Genomic DNA, 19,176 nt, shown 5'->3' with positions numbered 1-19,176 from the left:
CCTGGCCTGACTTCCAGCTGGCTTTGCCTAGTATTGCCAAAACCAAGCAAGCAGCATATTTTGGAAGTCTCTAAAGGGAAAGGAGCATGTAGGAAGATTTAATAATGAAAAGAGGAGAAACTTGCACTGTGGCTGTGCTTGTGGCTATTAGCCTTCACTGACAGTGAGCACACCCAGTGCCTGATCCTCCTCAGCTGTACAGAGAGAATGAGAGGTAGAACAACTTTATTTTAGTCTTAACACGGATTAAGAGCAAAGACCTGGAGGAAATAATGAAAGAAATTTGCTTTGGTAGAACCTTAATGTGCTGGAGTTTTCCATACTCATTATTTGAAGCAACTCCTTCCATGGGACTCATGCTTGTTATGGTTTCTCTCTGCACAGATAGGATGGGATGAGCCCCCTGGGCTGTTCCTGTAGAGGGGTGTTAACAGTAAATGGGTGTGTTCTTTCTTCAAGTTGGGTCATGGTAGAATAAATTCTGTATTTTCTTTCTGAAGACTGTAGCACCCTGGGTTTTGTTGGGTTTGTGCTCTGAACTACTGTGGCATTCTCAGAGACCTTGCTTTCAGGATCTTCCTTATGCAGCATGTATGTAATGGTGACAGTACACTGGAAGGCTGTGGATCTTTTCAGGCAGAGGAGAGGGTTTTGTCTGCAGTTTCCCAAGTGTTCAGTTTGAAACATGAATTCATGCAGTAGCCTGCTATACACCTTTAGCATGATGATCTTTTTTTAGAAGAAGTGGTGCACTTGGTCAGCCTCTGAAAATACTCAGTATTTTGGCTTGTTTTGCTGTGCTTAATTTGCAAAAATTGGGGGCTAAAAATCTAGGCTTCTGAGTTAAGTAAGTGATGCTACTGACCCTCAAAGTTTGCTTAGGTCTTTGCTTGAAAATGTAATAGTATTTTCAGATGTTTTTTCCCAGACAGTCACTCAGTACTGTACTGAGTCAGAGCTGCTTTCTGATTCAGGAAGGCAATTACAGCCCACTGGGGCTCAGTTTCCCACTGAATGCCAGAAATTTGGAGAAGAGTTCAAGTGGGCTGTTTGCCTATAAATAGCATTCAAAGGTTATTTGAGTTCTCATCTTCCTGCACCTCTGTTGTGCAGGGGGGTCGTATCCTGGAGTCAGGCTCTGTAGGGATTGTGATACTTTTCCTTAGGTTACTCAAAAAGCAGAAAGTAATTCCGCTCTTTTCTCCTTGCCCCACTAAATAGATGAGAGTGTCTGTAAGGTAACTTGTTTTCAAAGGTCAGAAGCCCTAAAGAGGATGAGGCATGAAATATTTGGCTGAGTTAGAATGCCAGGAGTCAAGAATAGGAATTCTGTGCACCTTCTTTGGCTTGAGTAATTGTTTTTCTTCTCTTGGTGTCTCTCAGGGATATGTGAGGCTTTTCTTTACTCCTTACCCTCCAGCAGTGGACAGTGCCATTTCCACGTTCCTCCTTCCCATGTTTCAGTGGCAGTCTTAGCTCTTTGAGGTGCACCTTTCAGATTCTTGGAGCCAAGCAGTTGTCAGACTTGAAGTGAGAAAATATTTCTCTCTGATAAGGCCTGAAACGAAGAACCAGGAAATTAATAATTGCCTACCATTATCCATGGTATTTTTCTGTAAAATAATGAATTAAAACATGTAAATTTTCTCATATTTGATGGCACAAAGTAAGGGATTCATTCTGTAGCTTTCCTTACAGAGTTCATGATTTCTGCTTCCTGGATCATTTTCCGAGTTGTCGCCTCTCTAGTTGTGTGGGTAAATATTGCACACACTTCAACCTCAGCTTAAAGTAAATTCCCAGAGAGTGACTTGGGGTTTAAATACTACTTTGTGTAAGCAGGCAGGGAGTGCTGGGATGTGTGAGCTGGGATGTGTGAGCTGGGATGTGCTGCGATGAGCTGGGATGAGCTGGGATGTGCTGGGATGAGCTGGGATGTGCTGGGATGAGCTGGGATGAGCTGGGATGTGCTGGGATGAGCTGGGATGTGCTGGGATGTGTGTGCTGGGATGTGTGTGCTGGGATGTGTGTGCTGGGATGTGTGTGCTGGGATGTGTGAGCTGGGATGTGTGAGCTGGGATGTGTGAGCTGGGATGTGTGAGCTGGGATGTGTGAGCTGGGATGTGTGAGCTGGGATGTGTGAGCTGGGATGTGTGAGCTGGGATGTGTGAGCTGGGATGTGTGAGCTGGGATGTGTGAGCTGGGATGTGTGAGCTGGGATGAGCTGGGATGTGTGAACTGGGATGTGCTGGGATGTGTGTGCTGGGATGTGTGAGCTGGGATGTGTGTGCTGGGATGTGCTGGGATGAGCTGGGATGAGCTGGGATGTGCTGGGATGAGCTGGGATGAGCTGGGATGTGCTGGGATGAGCTGGGATGTGCTGGGATGTGCTGGGATGAGCTGGGATGTGTGTGCTGAAATGTGCTGGGATGTGCTGAGATGAGCTGGGATGTGCTGGGATGTGTGTGCTGGGATGAGCTGGGATGTGTGTGCTGGGATGAGCTGGGATGTGTGTGCTGGGATGTGCTGGGATGAGCTGGGATGTGCTGGGATGTGCTGGGATGTGCTGGGATGAGCTGGGATGAGCTGGGATGTGCTGGGATGTGCTGGGATGTGCTGGGATGAGCTGGGATGTGTGAGCTCACGCCCCACTGGGCTCACTGGGGGCAGGTGACTGGGAGATGTGCTGATGCTGCCGTTTAACTGTGTCCAGTTTAAAACCCAACAAAGCCAGGCCAACAATTCTGCCTGTGGCTGAAGTTTTCCCTTAGCTAATCACAGCAGTGCAGGAGCCTGATACAACCAGCTGAGCATTTGTTTTAAGTGTATAAATGCAGTTTCTACACTTTAGTTTGTACACTGCTGTGACCCTGGGAAAGGCATTTCGGGATTGTTGCAGGATTGTTGCAGGAGGAGGTGGTGAGGGAAGGACGAAAAGGTTGGCAAGGGAAAAGCCATCAGGCACCCAAGTAGTTTGCTATGATTTTGCTGCCCTGGCAGATCTTTCTGACCTTTATCTGTGTTAAAGGTGGAAAAAAAAAACTAAAAAAAAAAAAAAAAAAAAAAAAAAAAAAAAAAAATCCCTGACTTGGTCATTCAAAAAAAAATCCAAAATGAGGTGCTAAGCTCCTATTGAACTGTGCTATCCAGTACCTCCCATTTAATCCCAGCAAAGCACCAAAACAAATTCAGGTTTTTCAGACTCTTTTAGGTGTTAATAAACTACTGCTTAATCCCATCCTTGTCCTTTTAATTTGGATTAAAGTTAGCATTGTGTTCTGAATATTTCTCTGAAATTTTCTTACAAAACCAAAAGCAAGTTGGGAAGGAGGCCAATGGGTAAAAGTTCTTTTCATTAAAAAAAAAAGGGGGGGGGGGAAGAAAAAAAAGCCCAAACTAGAGCAAACCCCAACCATTTACTGGAGCTGGTAGAATTAGCTGTTACTCTCAGACAGAGCTGGAAATAGTTTTCATTGTGATATTGGTTTTGTCCTCATTGAAGCTGCTGCTTTAGGGCACAAGGCAACCCAAAACTCAGAGTCTCTCCCAGGTGCTCCTCTGCAGAGAGATGGGTGCAAAAGCTGTTTGCTGCTGCTGAAGTGCATCATGACACCAGAGTAATCCATGATGCTTCCATATTATGCATATTCCATGTAGTTAGGATCAAAGTGCATTTGCTTGAGTGATTAGCATGATTTTATGCACATAATGTGGTGAAAGTCGTGGTTCCTGCGAGGAATGAGCAGTGCTGAGGATGGTGTCTGGGAACTTGTCACCTTGGAGCAAGGCAAATGTGTCTTTGTGGAGATTTAATAGAAGAAATGCCTTGAAAAATGGAAAGATTGAGTTTCTTTGTCAAGATCCTGGATTAGGAAGCACAAACATTAGGGCATTGTGAGTGAGTGGCACAGGGAAGGTTGGTGAGCTGGGTAAGGTCAGGATCAGGTAGGAATCTTCTGTTCCTGGCTCCATGGTTTTCTCTTCCCTTGCCAGTTCAGGTGCTGTCTAGAAAGGCACTTTACTGGTCAGAGTCACCTTGCTGTGCTGATAAAAGTCTGGGAAAAACCAAACTGGCAGAAAAATGGAGAGTTAGGGTGTAGCAAAGTCTGGCATGGTGAGGATTTTAAATAGGATGAGTATGAGAAGGTAATTATATGGATAATTCTTCTGGTATTATTCTTTCCTTTTGAAGTCTCATGTGGTAACAACGCTGCTACAAGGTTTAAACTAATGTCTTATTTCAATATTTTAAGCTAAAATATGTGTGGTATTCCATATCTGTCAAATATCTGTATTTTTCCCTGCATTTGGAAAACAAAGGAAATGGGTGGATTGGACTGGGGGAGAGGAATTAAATGGAACTACAAACTATTTGGGGAGATTGGGATTTTGCTAGAAACATCTGTAAGTCTGTGTGGAGATGGTTTTCATTGCTGAATTTGCTTGTGGGGCTTCCAGGCTTTACTGAAAATGAAAGTTGGTGACTGAGGTGGTGAATCACCTGACTGGGTAACCTGATATCAAAGTGATGTGAGACTAAATTGAAATCAAAATTTCTAAATTGAAACCCAATGAATCTAATTTCTCAAAAGAAATGCTGACAGATATCGACCCGTTAATCAAGGATTCGTGTTTGTGTGGGGTTTAAAATTAGTTTTCAGATTCTGAGGTATCTGAGCACACTGGTGTAAAAGGAGATGATCCCGAAAAGGGAACCCTTGTCATCAAAATGCTACTGAAATAGCAGTAAGAACTAATTGGAGCTGGAGAAGTACTTCCTGGCTTTTGATTTTGGAAAGGGAAAATCTCACTGCTACAGCTGCTGTGCTGGAGAGGGGAGAGAATGGGATGGAGATTACTGGTTCCTGTTCTGGCAACTGCATCGAAATAGATGCAAATGCAAATATAATATTAAGAGTTTGCAGTGTCAAGTAAGTGAAAATTGGAAGCTGGAGTGAAAGGTGGTTTTCTCCAATTGTGTCTGTGTGTAGTGATGCTTTTTATCAGACATCCCCTTTCTGTTGGATAGAAAATACCTTTTGGATATAGTGGGTATTGTGGGGGAGTTCCTATTATTTTTAAGAGTGTGGATTTGTGAAGAAAGGGATATTTTGAGGTTAAGACCATGAAACATTATCCAGGGGAATAAATTTCTGCTTTTGCCAGAAAATTATCTGAACGTGATTTTTCAGATTGCATGGTAAATGTCACTTTTGGGTGTCACAGTTTGCTGTCAGGAATCTGATTTGTAGCAATTGAGAATTCAGCTGCTCTCAAAATCTTTGGGGAGCTGTGATGGTGACACATTAAATAATGTAAAATGCTAATTAATAAAATTTAAAAAAAAAAAGAACCAAACCCTCAAGCTGCAGCTCTCAATTTCATGCTAAATGAGGTTTATTTAGCATGTCCAAATACTAATTGAGAAGAAGAAAAATAAAAATTGCAGCCAGTGAGTTCTGTTTGTGCCATGCACTCGGTGAGACGGGGGAAAATACAGTTTCACAGTCAGAGTTTGTCTCACACATATATAACAGGATAAGTTCTTGTGTGCAGTGCAGTTACTGGTGGGGGCACAGTGAGTTTTCAGTGCACTGGAGCTGAGATCAGACCCTAACTGTGACATTCAGTGGTAATGAGTCTTGGCTTGGAAAGACTGAAAGCCTCAGTGTAGTTTTTTTAGTGTTTTAGAAAACAAAGCTAAAATAATCCCTAAAATAATCTCTACCATATCAAATCACTGCTCCCTGCCTGGCAGTGATGTTGGAATGACCCACTGAGAAACAGAAACATTCTGGTTAATGCTTTTCTCAAAAAATGTCCTCAAAGTGAGAACTTGCAAAGAATTTTGAAACGTGGTCAGCTAAGCAAAAAAAACACCATTGGGGGGTGTAAAACTTCTGTGAGGTTTAGTTGGTTGTGGTCTGAATAATTCAGCATTACATAATAAAAATGTTTATTCTCAGTCTGTGGTTGCTGATGTTCGTGTAGTGTCTTTCCCTGGCAGGTTTCCTCTGCTAAGGAATTTGGGATTTGCCACTTTGTTCCTCTCCAGGGAAACCCAGTTTGTCCATTTTTACAAGTGTTTTGCCGTTTTCAGGGCGTGTTTCGGACGTGCCAGGATTTTAAACAGTATTTTTTTAAAATTGTCTGATGGTTGTTGCATCCTTTGGGTCTGAAGTTGGGGGCACAACTTGCACAGTAACAGATGTTTGCTTTTGGCCACCAGTGTCAGCTCCTGGTGTCACCTTAATCCAGCAGAACTGGTTTTGCAGGACAGTTCTTTTATTGTGATTTGAAAGCTGGCAAAGACTTACTCCAAGAGCTTGGCTGGGCTTTTCTGCTCTCAGATTGGCACCAAGTGCCTGAGCTACTCAGTTTATCATCCTCTGATCGCTGGTGCTGCCCATGGGCAACACTGTTCTTTTTTCACTCCAGGTGCTCTGCTTGGAGAAGCAAAACACGAGGTAAAATAGAGCTTATGGTAAAAGGCAGCTCACTACCAATGTATTTGTTAAGGGCAGCTGTGCCAGGAGAGGCCTTGTGTGGTGGAAAATCGATGTCAAATGTGGGTTTTTTTGAAAGGCAAGGTAGAACTGGCTATTCCTGAGCAGGGGTTGTGTCATTATACATATAATATTGGCAATATTATATGTAGCAATATTAGCAATACAGAGAGTCGAGTATGGTGTCTGAAGTAACTGGTTGGGCTTGGGTTTGCTTTTTTTTTGTTGTTTGGGGGGGATTGGTTTTGTTTTTGGTTTATGTGAGTGATCGAGATGCCAGTGAGATTCTTGTTGATGCATCCTGAGATTACAAGCTGCTGAAGGTCTCCTTTTACATGTGATCCCGGGTACTTCATTGGGTCTGTAAACATTGTGTGAACTCTTCAAAGGTGCACCAGAATCACAAAGAAACTTAAGTATAGGGTGCTTAACTTAGTAAAGAGGGTTTTACACTTTAACTGCTTTATTAAAGAAGTTTGTTTTCAAGGGCAAATGGCATCACTCAGGCTATACTCTCACTTTAAACACTTGTTTTCCTTACACAGGTAAACTTTCCCTGTAACTCTGATATTTTTTAACTGAGTGTAAATTACATTTTTTAACAACACTTTATCTTAGATTTTTTTAAAGCATATGAATTTTAGGAGATGAGTAGACTAGAATAAATTATTAGTATTTTCTAATTCCTTTATCTGAAGAGTGCTAGTCAATGTGTGGCCTCTGCCTTGAGGACTTTATTCTGAGCAATCAGAATACAGTAAACCACATGTAAATATTTAAAATGCATTCAAAAATTGTAAATACATTTATGTCCTTCATTCTGATGCTGTCAATTAGATATATTAATGCAGAAACAATGTGGGTCTTGCTGGGTGTACTGACAATGCTATAATTTAGTTCACTGGCTCTGAAGCTGATGTACTATGAAGCTGGGGTTTGGGGAATTTATTTTGACATCATCAGATTTTTGTTAGTTGTATGGGGAATTAGCCACCTGAGACCTTACAGGACAGGGTATGCTCAGTCCTGCTTGTTGCCTTCTTGGCTTGTGGTGGCACCTGTGATGTGCTGGAATTAATATTGTTCTGGCAGAGTCACTGCTTGTTGGCATAAAACTGTAGCAGTTGTTTTTGACAGTCTAGAACTTCTCAGTTCCTCTGAATGGAACATAATCACCCCTGAATCTGCAGGGTTTTGTGGGAATCATTGGACATTACCATTTACAGTTGGATATGTTGGTCTCTTTGGAGCAGTCTCCTTTGATGTCCAAAGTATATGTGCTATGAGGGACTTCACTGTGTGTTTTCTGAAGATAAAAACCTGCTTTTGTTGCAGTTTTTCTGAGGTGGTGTCTCTGTGTCTGACATGTGAAACTCAGAGCACACTGAGAAATTACCAGCTCATTTCAGGTCACCTTAAAGCTCTCACCTTGGCAGTGGCAAGGTGGGAATATCCTGGTGAGTCTGAAAGTCAACAAGGAAATTGGAGTTTTGGTTAGAGGTGTGTATTGGATGAGCAAGCTTTTCCCTTGAAAGGGGAGCTTCTTGTTCTAATACACCTCTGTAATCAAGTTCAGGCTAATTTAAATAGTTCAGTAATATGGCATTAAGGTGTGGAACATCTGGCACCGACTGCCACTGAGTTCCTTCGTGTGCCATAGTAGCTTTAGGAACAAAAGTCACCTGCTCCAGCCTCAGCCTGGTTACACAGGAGTTGGTTGTACTGCACATTTCATCTCTGTTCAGCTGCAGAATTGTTGACTTATTTAAACTGGTGAAGTACCCTATTCAGATGCAGCCTAAATCTGTGTACTGTAGAATTAGTGTTTTGTGGCCCAATAGAAGGGCAAGATCTTGGAATTCTTACTTTTCTGTCCAGTTTAGAGATCTACAGCCTGTGTGTTGATGTGTTGGATGGGAGGAGCCAGGTCTATATATTACCAGTCAGGGGAAGCTGTTAGAGTCATAGGATAATTTTTGGTTGGAAGTGACCTTCAAAAGTCATCTTGTTCCACACCCCTGCCACGGGACACCTTCCACTAGCCCAGGTTGCTCCAAGCCCCGTCCAACCTGGCCTTGGACACTTCCAGGGATGGGGCAGCCACAGCTTCTCTGGGCACCCTGTGCCAGGGCCATTTGAGAGCTCTCTCTTCCATTGTTGGATGGTGCTGCTGGCCTTGTTCCTGCCAGGGTTTGGCAACACACTGGCACGTGGCTTCAGCAGCAGCTGTTCAGCTGAAGAACTGCCCCACGACAGAGGATGTGAAGGTGTGTCTGCCTCTGTGGGCCCTGCATGGGCTGGGCACATTTGAGGGAAAAGCAGCAAAATCACAGTATGGGTGATAGTCTCTCCTCTCTCTGTCCTTCCAGTTGTCTGTTCTTCAGGAATGTCTTTAAATAGTGATGTTCAGGGACACTGTTCTTAGCTTGGCAGAAGGCTCAGGCTTTACAGTAATTCTGTCTAAGCTATTTTCAAATTTACCTTTTTGGCCTTTGCATGGCAGCTCATCTTGTATAAAGGCACTTCCTTTTGGCTTGGTTATGAATGTGCTCTCCATAATTTTAGTGGTAAGCTGTAACTGTGCATTAGGAATGTCACCATCTCCATAGGGTTAATGACTGTGGACTGTTCTCAGTAAAAAACTGTAGCTCCCATATATTCTTTCCAGACTTATCCTGCAACAGTGATCAGTCCACGAAAAGATGGTATTGCAACCTCTGTGGTGGCTTGTGTTCCTGAAAGTATTCCATTACCCCCCAGGAAGCACAGAATGCCAGACACTGGGTTCAGTTCAGGTAATATCAGATCAGTAACACACTAGTGAGACTGGAATAATGGGAGAAATCGTGATCACTTGTGTGCAAGAGTGGGCAGAATGGTCCTGAGGATGCTTTCTTATTTGTTGGGTGGGAGGAGGCAAGAACAGTTTTGGTCCAGTACCTGCACATAAATCAGACTGTTGCAGTCCCTGTGTGTAAGAGGGTGACACAAGAGCAAATGGTTATGAAGTGGACATGAAAATAATTACATTAGAGATTAAAAGATACCTGAGCATTACAGCATGGGAATTCTGGCATAGTCATCCTAAATCATAGCAAAGCAAAAATGGATCAATTAATGAGATATATACTGTGGAAGGGGAGTGAATGAATGAGTGACTGAATGAATGGGTGTCTGCAGTGGTAATTCCTGTAGCCTGTCTCCCTTTGACTCCATTCAGCCAAACAAATGTCTGCTCTGATTTCTTCTGTGGCTGTTGATTAGTTTGGGCACGTGCAATGCAAAGAAAGTATGAAACAAAGAGCTGGGGGTGGCACCTGGCTTGAGTTCTAGTTGGTGAGGTAAATAAAAAGTATCTTCCACTTACCCTCCAAAGGGTCTTGGAGTGGTTGTAGCTCCTTTTTTGGATGTGGAGTGAGCTGGAAGTGCACTTTGACTTGCCAGAAGGAAGAGCCAGTGATCTGAGAATGGTGAGTCCTGCAGGAGACCACCAGCAGTAATCCATGAAAACAGGAGCTCTGCAGTGGGTGAAGCTCATTTGTCTTTACTGGACACAGGACTGAGGTCTGTGGTGTGACTTCTGCCTTCAGAAATCCCGGGTATAAGTGCTTTAACAACAAACTTTTAAAATGGAGAGGGTATCAAGTGTAGGTTCTGCTTGTCTGGGTAACCTGTCTGACCTACTGCCTTGGTGATCTGCCATAATGGAGATACCCAGTGCAGTTTCAGATAACCACTTCAGCTTTTGCTTTGTGACAGGTTTTGGTGGTGGTGTCTTGGTGGTTTTTCTGGGTTGGTTTCTTTTCAGTGGACTTTGCATCTTCCACTTCTTTTGCCAGCAGTAGGGCTGTTAACAGCTCCTTCAGTGAGTCTCTTCTAAGTGGAGGGAAAGTGTAGTGATGTTGCTCCTTGTAAGCTGAATCACCCCCTTCCAGCCTTTGCTCAGGGGTCCTGTGGGTTTCTCTCGAGTACTCTTCCATGTTGCTCACCAGGGTGTTCAGCTTTGGTCGCCGCAGTCCCAGACGAGCCCTCAGTGCTGGGTTGTGAAGACTTAATTCTTTGTCTTTCCTTCAGCATTACTTTGTGTTCACTGAGAGCCGGTGTAAGCCAGCACTGCCACCAGAAATAGCTTGTGTAAACATCCCAGCAGTCACTCCGGGAGCTGTCCTGGGGAAGCAGAACTGTGTCAAAACTATTCACTTTCTCTGTGTTTGATACCAAATCAGTGTCCTGAGAGAGTCTTGCAGTGACTGTCCCCCGGCCCCACCTGCCCCAACTGCAGAGCCAGCAGCACTTCCATCCCCTTCACACCACCAGCAAATTTACTTTGCACTAATTTGTGAGGCGTGAGCTGTGGCATTTGAGGCTTGTTGTTTATAACCTCGCTATATTTAACAGCGGTGGCTGGAAGGGTAATGGCATCTAGAGTTTGGAGGTGGAAGGGACTCTTCAGAGTCCATGGCCTCACTTCTCTGTGCTTGGATTGCTCTGCACTAGCCAGGCTTCCAACCCCAGACAGATGGAGTGGACAGATCAAGCTGTAATTTCTCACTTTATCGTGGAGTGGGTCATTTGTTATAAATTGTTTTTCATAACCCCTTGATAATGCTGAAGCAATCCAGAGGTAGGATGTTGAAACCAGGGAGGTAGCAAGGATATTGAGGTGCTGGAGCAGCTCCAGAGAAGAGCAACGAGGCTGGTGAAGGGACTTGAGCACAAGTCCCAAGAGGAGAGGCTGAGGGAGCTGGGAGGGCTCAGCCTGGAGAAGAGGAGGCTCAGGGGGGACCTCATCACTCTCTACAACTCCCTGACGGGAGGTTGTAGCCAGGTGGGGGTTGGTCTCTTCTCCCAGGAAGCAGCAGTAGGACAAGAGGACTGGGTCTTAAGCTGTGCCAGGGGAGGTTTAGGTTGGATATTAGGAAGAAATTTTTTATGGAGAGAGTGCTCAGCCATTGGAATGGGCTGCCCAGGGAGGGGGTGGATTCACTGTCCCTGGAGGTGTTTAAGGTGAGGCTGGATGTGGCATCAGTGCCATGGGCTGGGAAGCATGGTGGGGTTGGATCAAGGGTTGGACTGGATGATCTCACATCTTTTCCAACCCGGTTGATTCTACGATTCTGTGATATGAGCAAGTCTCTTAAGCAGCTCATCTCAACCTTAGTTTCCATCAGCCAAGTAAACTCCTGAATCCCTTGGGAAGCATCTGTCTCAATGGCAGGATAGGGGCTCTCCATCATTTCCAGCAACACCATGTTCCAGTACTGTAAGCCAGCACTTGGAGCACAGAGTGCCTGCTGTGTGCTGGCCTAAAGTGTTTTAGGGTGGAGAAATTTGGTAAGTATCAATTCTTATGTTAATGAGGAACAAATTGGACGCTCTCAAACTGGGGCAATACGTGGTCTGAAAACAATGTACAAATTCAAAATGCGATTTTGGCACTTATTGTGTAAGAATGACAAGATGGGTTGTGGGAGATGTGGCATAAATCAAACCTGCAGAGAGATGCACATACCAAATAGCAAATCTTCTGAGGGACAAGATGCCTTATTTCTGAGATTTGTATCTAATTAGACCCTCTTTAACAGCTAAGGAATTGAAGTTTCACTCATCACTGGGGAAGGTGGCTAATCTATAAACTAGTAACCATTTGGTTTTTTTGTAGCACATAAAATCAATTGATTTGGAGTTTTGGGTGGTGTGGAGGGGCGTGTTTGCACTATTTGAACATTTGTACATGAAGATATAAGCCCTACTTACCCCGAAGTGATGTTTCCACATGTTAAATAGGCTGTGCTGAACTATATGGGGTAAAACCTGCGTGGAGTAAAACTTGAGCAACAAAATGGTTGTAAAAGTTCCTTGAATCTAAGCATTTCTACTGTGTGATATCTGTGTAGGAGGGGCATTGATTTCAATTATACTTAAAATATTTGAAATTTCATTTAGTAATTTTTGTTCCTGTAGCTAGAGTGGTAAATTATTAGGAATTTAGGCTAATAACTTTTAAAAGCTTTTTCCTTCTCTTCAGAAAAAGGAACTAGAAAGGTATATTAGAGCTCAGTCTGCTTCATCTTGGGTGGAGTTGGGTGGGAAAGGCATAATAAATTTAAAAAAACTAACTAAATAAATTGAAAAACTCTTCACAGTCAGAAAATATTAAACCAAGCCTGGGGAGTAATACCTGTTTCCCAGACTTCTGGTTTTGGGTTTCACACCTGAATTTATCCTTACTCCCCGGATAGGATTTTTTTTTTCCTTAAATTCTTCAAAGGTGTAAGTTGGGGACAAGTAACAAAGCTGCCAGTTGAAAAATAGTGGGTTTTTTTCTCTTGTATTACAGTTAATTAAATGTTCAGGTGTTGTTTAAAAGTCAGCAGTTGGTTTTAAGTAGCTGATTTTTCTGGCATGTTTGCGAACACTTTGTAACTAATCGTGCATGTGGCTGAACTCTAAACGAGCGTCTCTGCGTTTCTTTTGTGTGACTTTCCTACTAACCCGACTGATGACCATCGATGGGGCACTGAAGGAATTGGTAAATTGTCCACTGCCGATGGCAAAGCCTTCGCAGATCCCGAGGTTCTCCGGAGACTGACGTCCTCGGTCAGCTGCGCGCTGGACGAGGCGGCGGCTGCGCTGACGCGGATGAGGGCCGAGAACAACCACAACACAGGACAAGTGGACAAGTATGTACTGATCCCCCCCTCCCACACCCCCAAATTCCCAGCTATAGTTTGTGGTTTTTATTTCCAGTTCAGTTTATTTTATTGTTAGTGCTCGGTAACGTGTCTGCTCCGCGACTGGCGGAAGCAAAGGTGTTGGATCTGAAGGTGTAACTGCTGTCCCATCAGGTTATTGAGAGAAAAGTGCAAAAAAGTGGTACTTTCTAACATGCTGCTCTTTCTGTGTGCCAGACAGAAATTTCACAGAATATTCTGAGTTGGAAGGGACCCACAGGGATCATCGAGTCCAGCTCTTAAGTGAATGGCCCATACAGGAATCTAACCCACAACCTCGGTGTTATTAGCACCATGCTCTGACCAATCTGAGCTAATCTCTGGGTCAGACAGTTGATTTCTTTGTCAAAAAAGGGTTAAATTCTTAGCTGTAGAAGAGAGGGTGATTGCTTTCTAATTACTACCTCAGCACACTTGGTTGGAAACTAGTGAACCTAATTCATTGTGTTAGAAGTGGAAAGAGAACACTGCAGGAAAGAGGACACTTGCAGGGCAGTGATTTTTTTCCCCAGGATCTTGCTCAGGAACTTAGGGGAAAGTGAAACTGTACTATGTGATAACTTTTGGTAACTGGTAATGAGAAGAGCCTTTAACTCCCACTATGACAGAACTGCAGGTTTGTTCTTTGTCACAAAGGTTTTCCTCCACTGTGGTAATTTCACGACATCCCCAGGGGTCCTGAGGTGTCTTCTGGGGTGATGCAAATAGTTCTGAAACTGTTGGGATGGTGTGACTGCATGTCCTGTTGAACTTCTGTTGAACTTCAGACCTAGGATCAAAAGTATGCATCAGAGTATGATGGGGGACCCAGTGACAGGGAATACTGCCTTGGCCTTGAGCTTCACTGGTGAGATGTAATTTCTGGAATCCCAAGCTCCTGAGATGATTGGGAAGGTCTGGACTAAGGACAGCTTGTCTTGGATTAGTGTCAGGTCAGGGAGCATTTAAACAGGTTGGACATAGTCCAGTGAAGAAGTTCACGAGACCTGATATGATGCCTCTCTGAGGACTGAAAGAATAGTTGTCTTTGCTGTTAGACCTTTTTTTTTTTTTGGTACAGAAGAAGATGTAAAGGAGAGGTGACTTGATTTGAAATAAACTGAAGCTCAGTTCACCTTTTCCAAGGTTGGTTTAGTGTCCTTTGCTATGTCTCAGGGGAAACAGCAATTCTCTCCAGAGGTCAGTGATGGTTAAAATCGTGATTATAGACTTCTGAGCTGTTTGATTCCAAGAACTTGGGGTTTGTTCTGTCTTTTCCTTCTAACTCTTAGCTTGTAATTACCTCTTACAGATTTATTCTTTTTGAGGAGGAGTTAGTAGTGTTCCAGTAGAGTTTGTGTTGTTACTGCCTTATTTCATCCTCTGAAAACTTCCTTAATGTGCTTTTAACAGTGCATGAAAAGAAACACAGTAAACTTCTGTAAGGCTCCATCCTTTCTTCCTCTGAGGTGTCATTAGGTAATGTAAGGCTCTTTCTTATGAAAACTGGTGTTTTCAAGTAAAAAAAAAGAAGCTTTGGGCTAGTGCAGAGAAGGAAATTGTCCCACAACAGGAGGGATGAGGGTCAGACATTTGTCTGGGTGCAATATCCATATTAGTGGTCTCTGATACTTGGCTGCTTGATTTTTGGCTTTGTCTGTAGTAGGCATTTGCCTTGGCTCCTGCAGTCAGCACTTTGTCACGTGTGTCTGGCATGCCCTGAAGTGGGAATAGCATCAGAGGGGTTTGCTCCTGTCTCTTGCAGACCCCACGAATGACTTCTCCTCTCTTCATCTGGTCTGTATGAGAGCATATGTGAGTTAGCAACTGATGAGGACAAGAGCTGATTTAGACATAAGGAAAGTCTTTATCTCCATTTCACCCGTGGAAATAGTGTGTGTGTGTGTATATAAATATATATATACACACTTTATTTAAAAACTATATATCTGTAAGGTGTACTTTTGAGTCATGCTTAGTACTCATGTCATAAGTCTTTCCTTAAAGGCTTCCTCCTTGCCCAAGGAAGCTGCCCAGCTCTTGCAGGTGTGTTTTGAGCTGACTGTGTGGTGACTGCTCTTGCAGCCGCAGTCTGGCAGAGGCGTGTTCCGACGGGGATGTCAACGCTGTCCGGAAGCTGCTGGATGAAGGGCGAAGCGTAAATGAACACACTGAGGAAGGGGAGAGTCTCCTTTGCTTGGCCTGTTCAGCAGGATATTATGAATTGGCACAAGTAAGTAACAAATACAAGACTAAACCTTTGTCTGAGGGGGCCTCTTTGATAGGCAAACGTTTTAGTCCTTCTGGTTATTGTAATTTTTTATTGTTTAGAATATAGGTCAGTGCAGCTTGTTATGGGTTTCCAGTTATTGCTTGGGGTTTTTAATGGAAAATGCAGTCATATGTGCCTTTAGGTTGAAGGGACTTATCTGAGGAATGAATCTTATGTTTTATGATGCATCTACTTTTCTGGCATTGTTCTAGATGCAGTTCAGCTGTTCTGCCAAGCAAGAGGATCTAAAATAGCAGCAAACCCAAATACTACAACTGATTCCCTTCTAAAAACTCATGTGTCGGTCACACAATCCTTTTTTTTTTTAATCACATTTTTATCAACACTGCATTAATTTCTGTTAATTTTGGGGCTGTATTGCTTCTGTGTGTAAGGGCAGAATTTGTGCTGCCTTGATTATGTTCAGGTGATAGTTCTCAGAAAGTGAGAGCTCAAAAAGCTTTGTGTTTTGGTGCCAGATCAGAAGACAGGGAGAGAACTGTTCACCTCTGAGCTTGACCCCTGGGTGCTCTGGTCATTAATGCAAGTGACAGTTCCTGTGCTGTCACTCTGGCCAGCGAGTTGCCCTGGGACAACTAAAAGCAGAAGGTTGGGTGTTACAATTTACTGACTGGGGTGAACTTTCTCCCAGGTGCTGCTGGCAATGCACGCCAACGTCGAGGATCGAGGGAATAAGGGCGACATCACTCCCTTGATGGCAGCTGCCAGCGGGGGCTACGTGGATATTGTTAAACTCCTCCTTGTCCACTGTGCAGATGTCAATGCACAGTCCTCCACAGGTAACTGGGCAGTTAGTAAGACTGCTGTCTTAAGCCCTGTTTTTGTCTGACACTTTCATTCACAAGAAAACATGACAGAAACTTAAGAATAGGCCAGATCCACAGCAGACATGTTTAGGGTCTTAACTGGCCATTATTAAAGATGGTTTTTAACATAAACTCTAATGGAAAGCAGTGAAAACCACTGTGGTGTTAGATAACCAGAAAAATACGTGAAATTTAGCTTTTCTCATTGATACAATCCAAAATTACCCAGTAAGACACATCCAATCCAGACCAGTTATTTCTGCATGGTGCTTTTTACCAAAGAGGGGTTACAATTCTTCGAGCATTGAATGTTCTCTACATTGCTGGTGCTTGATCACAGCTTAACTAACCTTGCTGAGAGCATTAACCTGCAGCTGGATTGTGTTAATATTAAGACAGGATTTAACCAGAGTTTTAAATGCTGATGTGGTGGAAGGGGCTCTCATGCAAAGTCCTTCTCTGCAGGGAACACGGCTCTCACGTACGCCTGTGCCGGGGGCTTTGTGGACATAGTGAAGGTGCTACTGAAAGCTGGTGCTAACATAGAAGACCACAATGAGAATGGACACACCCCCCTGATGGAAGCAGCCAGTGCAGGGCATGTGGAGGTTGCCAGAGTATTGCTGGAATACGGTGCAGGAATCAACACTCACTCCAACGAGTTCAAAGAAAGTGCACTTACACTCGCATGCTATAAAGGTATTGTCTCTTGCCTTGTTCTGTGGTTCTGTTTGAATTTATTTGCTAGGATTCATCTAACTAAAGCTTCCAGCCATACTTGGAGTACTTTCTTGAGAGTTTTGGAGTACTGGGTTTTGCTTTTAAACTCAGTATAACAAAATGCTCATCCATGACGAAGTGGTGCTAAGTCTGTGCTTGTGTCCTGATGTGATGGACGTGTGTTTGACATGTTGCAGATGAAAACTTTTAACTGGCTGTGTCCAAACTGGTGCTTTGACACACTGCCACACACCCTTCCCCCACTACCACGTTCCCTATTTTATTCACGTTCCCCTCACCAACAGCCTGTGAATTCTGAAAGCATCTCTGTTGGTTCTTCATAAAATGTGAAGTTGGAATGAGTGATCCCCATTAGAAATACCTAATGGGGTGAAAATGCCACCATTATTACTGGTTTCTTTTCCTTCAGTATAATTTTGGAGGATGACTTTGAATTCTTATGGATTATGAACTTCTAGGGACTTCTGACTTAATTTCTTTTGCTTAAAGCTTTTATTTAAAGCTTCTATATAAAGTAAGAGTACAATGGTAATCCAGTGTGCTTCCAAGGTTTGTTTCCCAACAATTGCTTTTGTATAAATAGAAACTCTAAGGATGTGGATTATTATCATAGTAGCTTTAGGCTTTACCTTTGTGATTAGAATTGGAGGACACATACTATGCATAACCCATGTGAAAACTTGCACTTGGATTTGTCATGGCTTTCCTGCAGCATATGGTAGTTCCTTACAGAGAAATTCCAGTGACAACACTCCTGGATGTGTCGGAGCATCATTCTTATTTCTTGTGACCTAAAACTTAACAGAGTGATGGAATCTAAAATCTCCATTGACTAGAGATGTCCTGTGTTATCTTTGGCAAGATAGTTGTTGAACTACCTTGTTTTCCTGTCAGTTTATGGAAGACTAAGTCTTGCCTTGGGGGAGGATGCTCATTGAGATGATAAAAATCTGTAAGGGGCAAAGCCTGAAATGACATAAGCTGTAATTGAGTTGAAAAAAAGGTTTTGGTAAAGTTCAGCAGAAGCTTTTAAAAACACTGTCAACTGAGCAGTATTTTTGGGAAAGGCTGTTTGAAGTTTGCCAGTTATAATGTGTGAAGATTGTCATAGCAAACTACGAAAATCTGAATTACTTCATTCAGTGTATTGTCTGTACTACTAAAAGCTGACAGTGTGAAATGCTCATTTGTGTCGATGTGTTTCATTTGAAGGCCATTTAGATATGGTTCGTTTTTTGCTTGAAGCTGGAGCTGATCAAGAACACAAAACAGACGAGATGCACACGGCGCTGATGGAGGCCTGCATGGTAAATACCTGTGTTTGTACTGCTCCCTCCTCGGGGAGAGAGGAATGCAAGAGGTGATAAAGTAAAGTGAACCTCTGCTAACAATTGGGGGCTGCAGGGGAGGGGGTGTGTTGTTATTGTAAGAAAGGCTTTACTGTAGCTCCCACAGCTTCTCAGTCTAACTGCTCACAAGGAAGAAATATTGTAATTTTGGGGAGGGGTAATGTGGGTTTTTTTCAATGCTCCCTGTGTGAAGTGTAAGAGTGATTAATTTGCAGTGCAGTGAAATAGGAGGTTGAACCCAAGTCACTGATTGTTTTTTTAAAGCATAAGTGTTACATTCCCACCTTTGTTTTTATAAATAAGGTGTCTCAGAGTATCATGGAATGACCCTTCCAGAAGTGCACTGAGCTGGATGATTCATGCCTTCCTCTTGTTCTTTCACCACTGCAGGAAGTGTTTTGCATGAAGAGATGACTTGCTTTCTTCTAGTTTTCTGTAAATGGGGTTGTGAGGTTTTTCTTTTTACCTACGGTTTTATTTTCAAAAGTCATTCAGTTCTTGGCCAACTCCTAATTGCAAAGCATTCACTGAGTAAAAAATTCCCAATCCAAGAACATCATCTTCATAAAGAGTGTACTGTTGTGTCAGAGCATGTCTGCAACCAGTTTTACCCAGACCTTGGGTGACCTTTTATCTGCTCTCTGAGCTGGGGAACTTCTTTGAAGGAAGAGCAAGGACCTTGTTTCCATAGGAAGCACAGCAAAGAGGGGGAAATGGAATTTGCTCCAAGGAGTCTGTAATCCTTAGAAGACAGGCTGCAGTGTTCCC

At 43.2% G+C, this 19,176-nt stretch overlaps 1 protein-coding gene across 15 annotated transcripts in view; it reads left to right on the top strand.

Annotated features, from left to right (window-relative positions):
• ANKHD1 (ankyrin repeat and KH domain containing 1) overlaps positions 1-19,176 on the top strand; it is a 99,484-nt gene that overhangs the window by 23,225 nt on the left and 57,083 nt on the right. For all 15 annotated transcript variants that reach the window (XM_051793677.1, XM_051793675.1, XM_051793674.1 and 12 more), the window contains exons 3-7: positions 13,033-13,189; positions 15,305-15,452; positions 16,144-16,291; positions 16,784-17,017; positions 18,272-18,366. In XM_051793677.1, coding sequence (XP_051649637.1) covers positions 13,033-13,189; positions 15,305-15,452; positions 16,144-16,291; positions 16,784-17,017; positions 18,272-18,366 — 782 coding nt within the window. The remainder of the gene's footprint in view (positions 1-13,032; positions 13,190-15,304; positions 15,453-16,143; positions 16,292-16,783; positions 17,018-18,271; positions 18,367-19,176) is intronic.

Source organism: Manacus candei, unplaced genomic scaffold (assembly GCF_025592945.1).
Source record: "Manacus candei isolate 608988 ecotype Guabito, Panama unplaced genomic scaffold, ASM2559294v1 h1tg000037l, whole genome shotgun sequence".
Classification (NCBI taxonomy): domain Eukaryota; kingdom Metazoa; phylum Chordata; class Aves; order Passeriformes; family Pipridae; genus Manacus; species Manacus candei.
The sequence above is the reverse complement of the archived record's forward strand: the minus strand, read 5'-3'. Positions and strand labels throughout refer to the sequence as shown.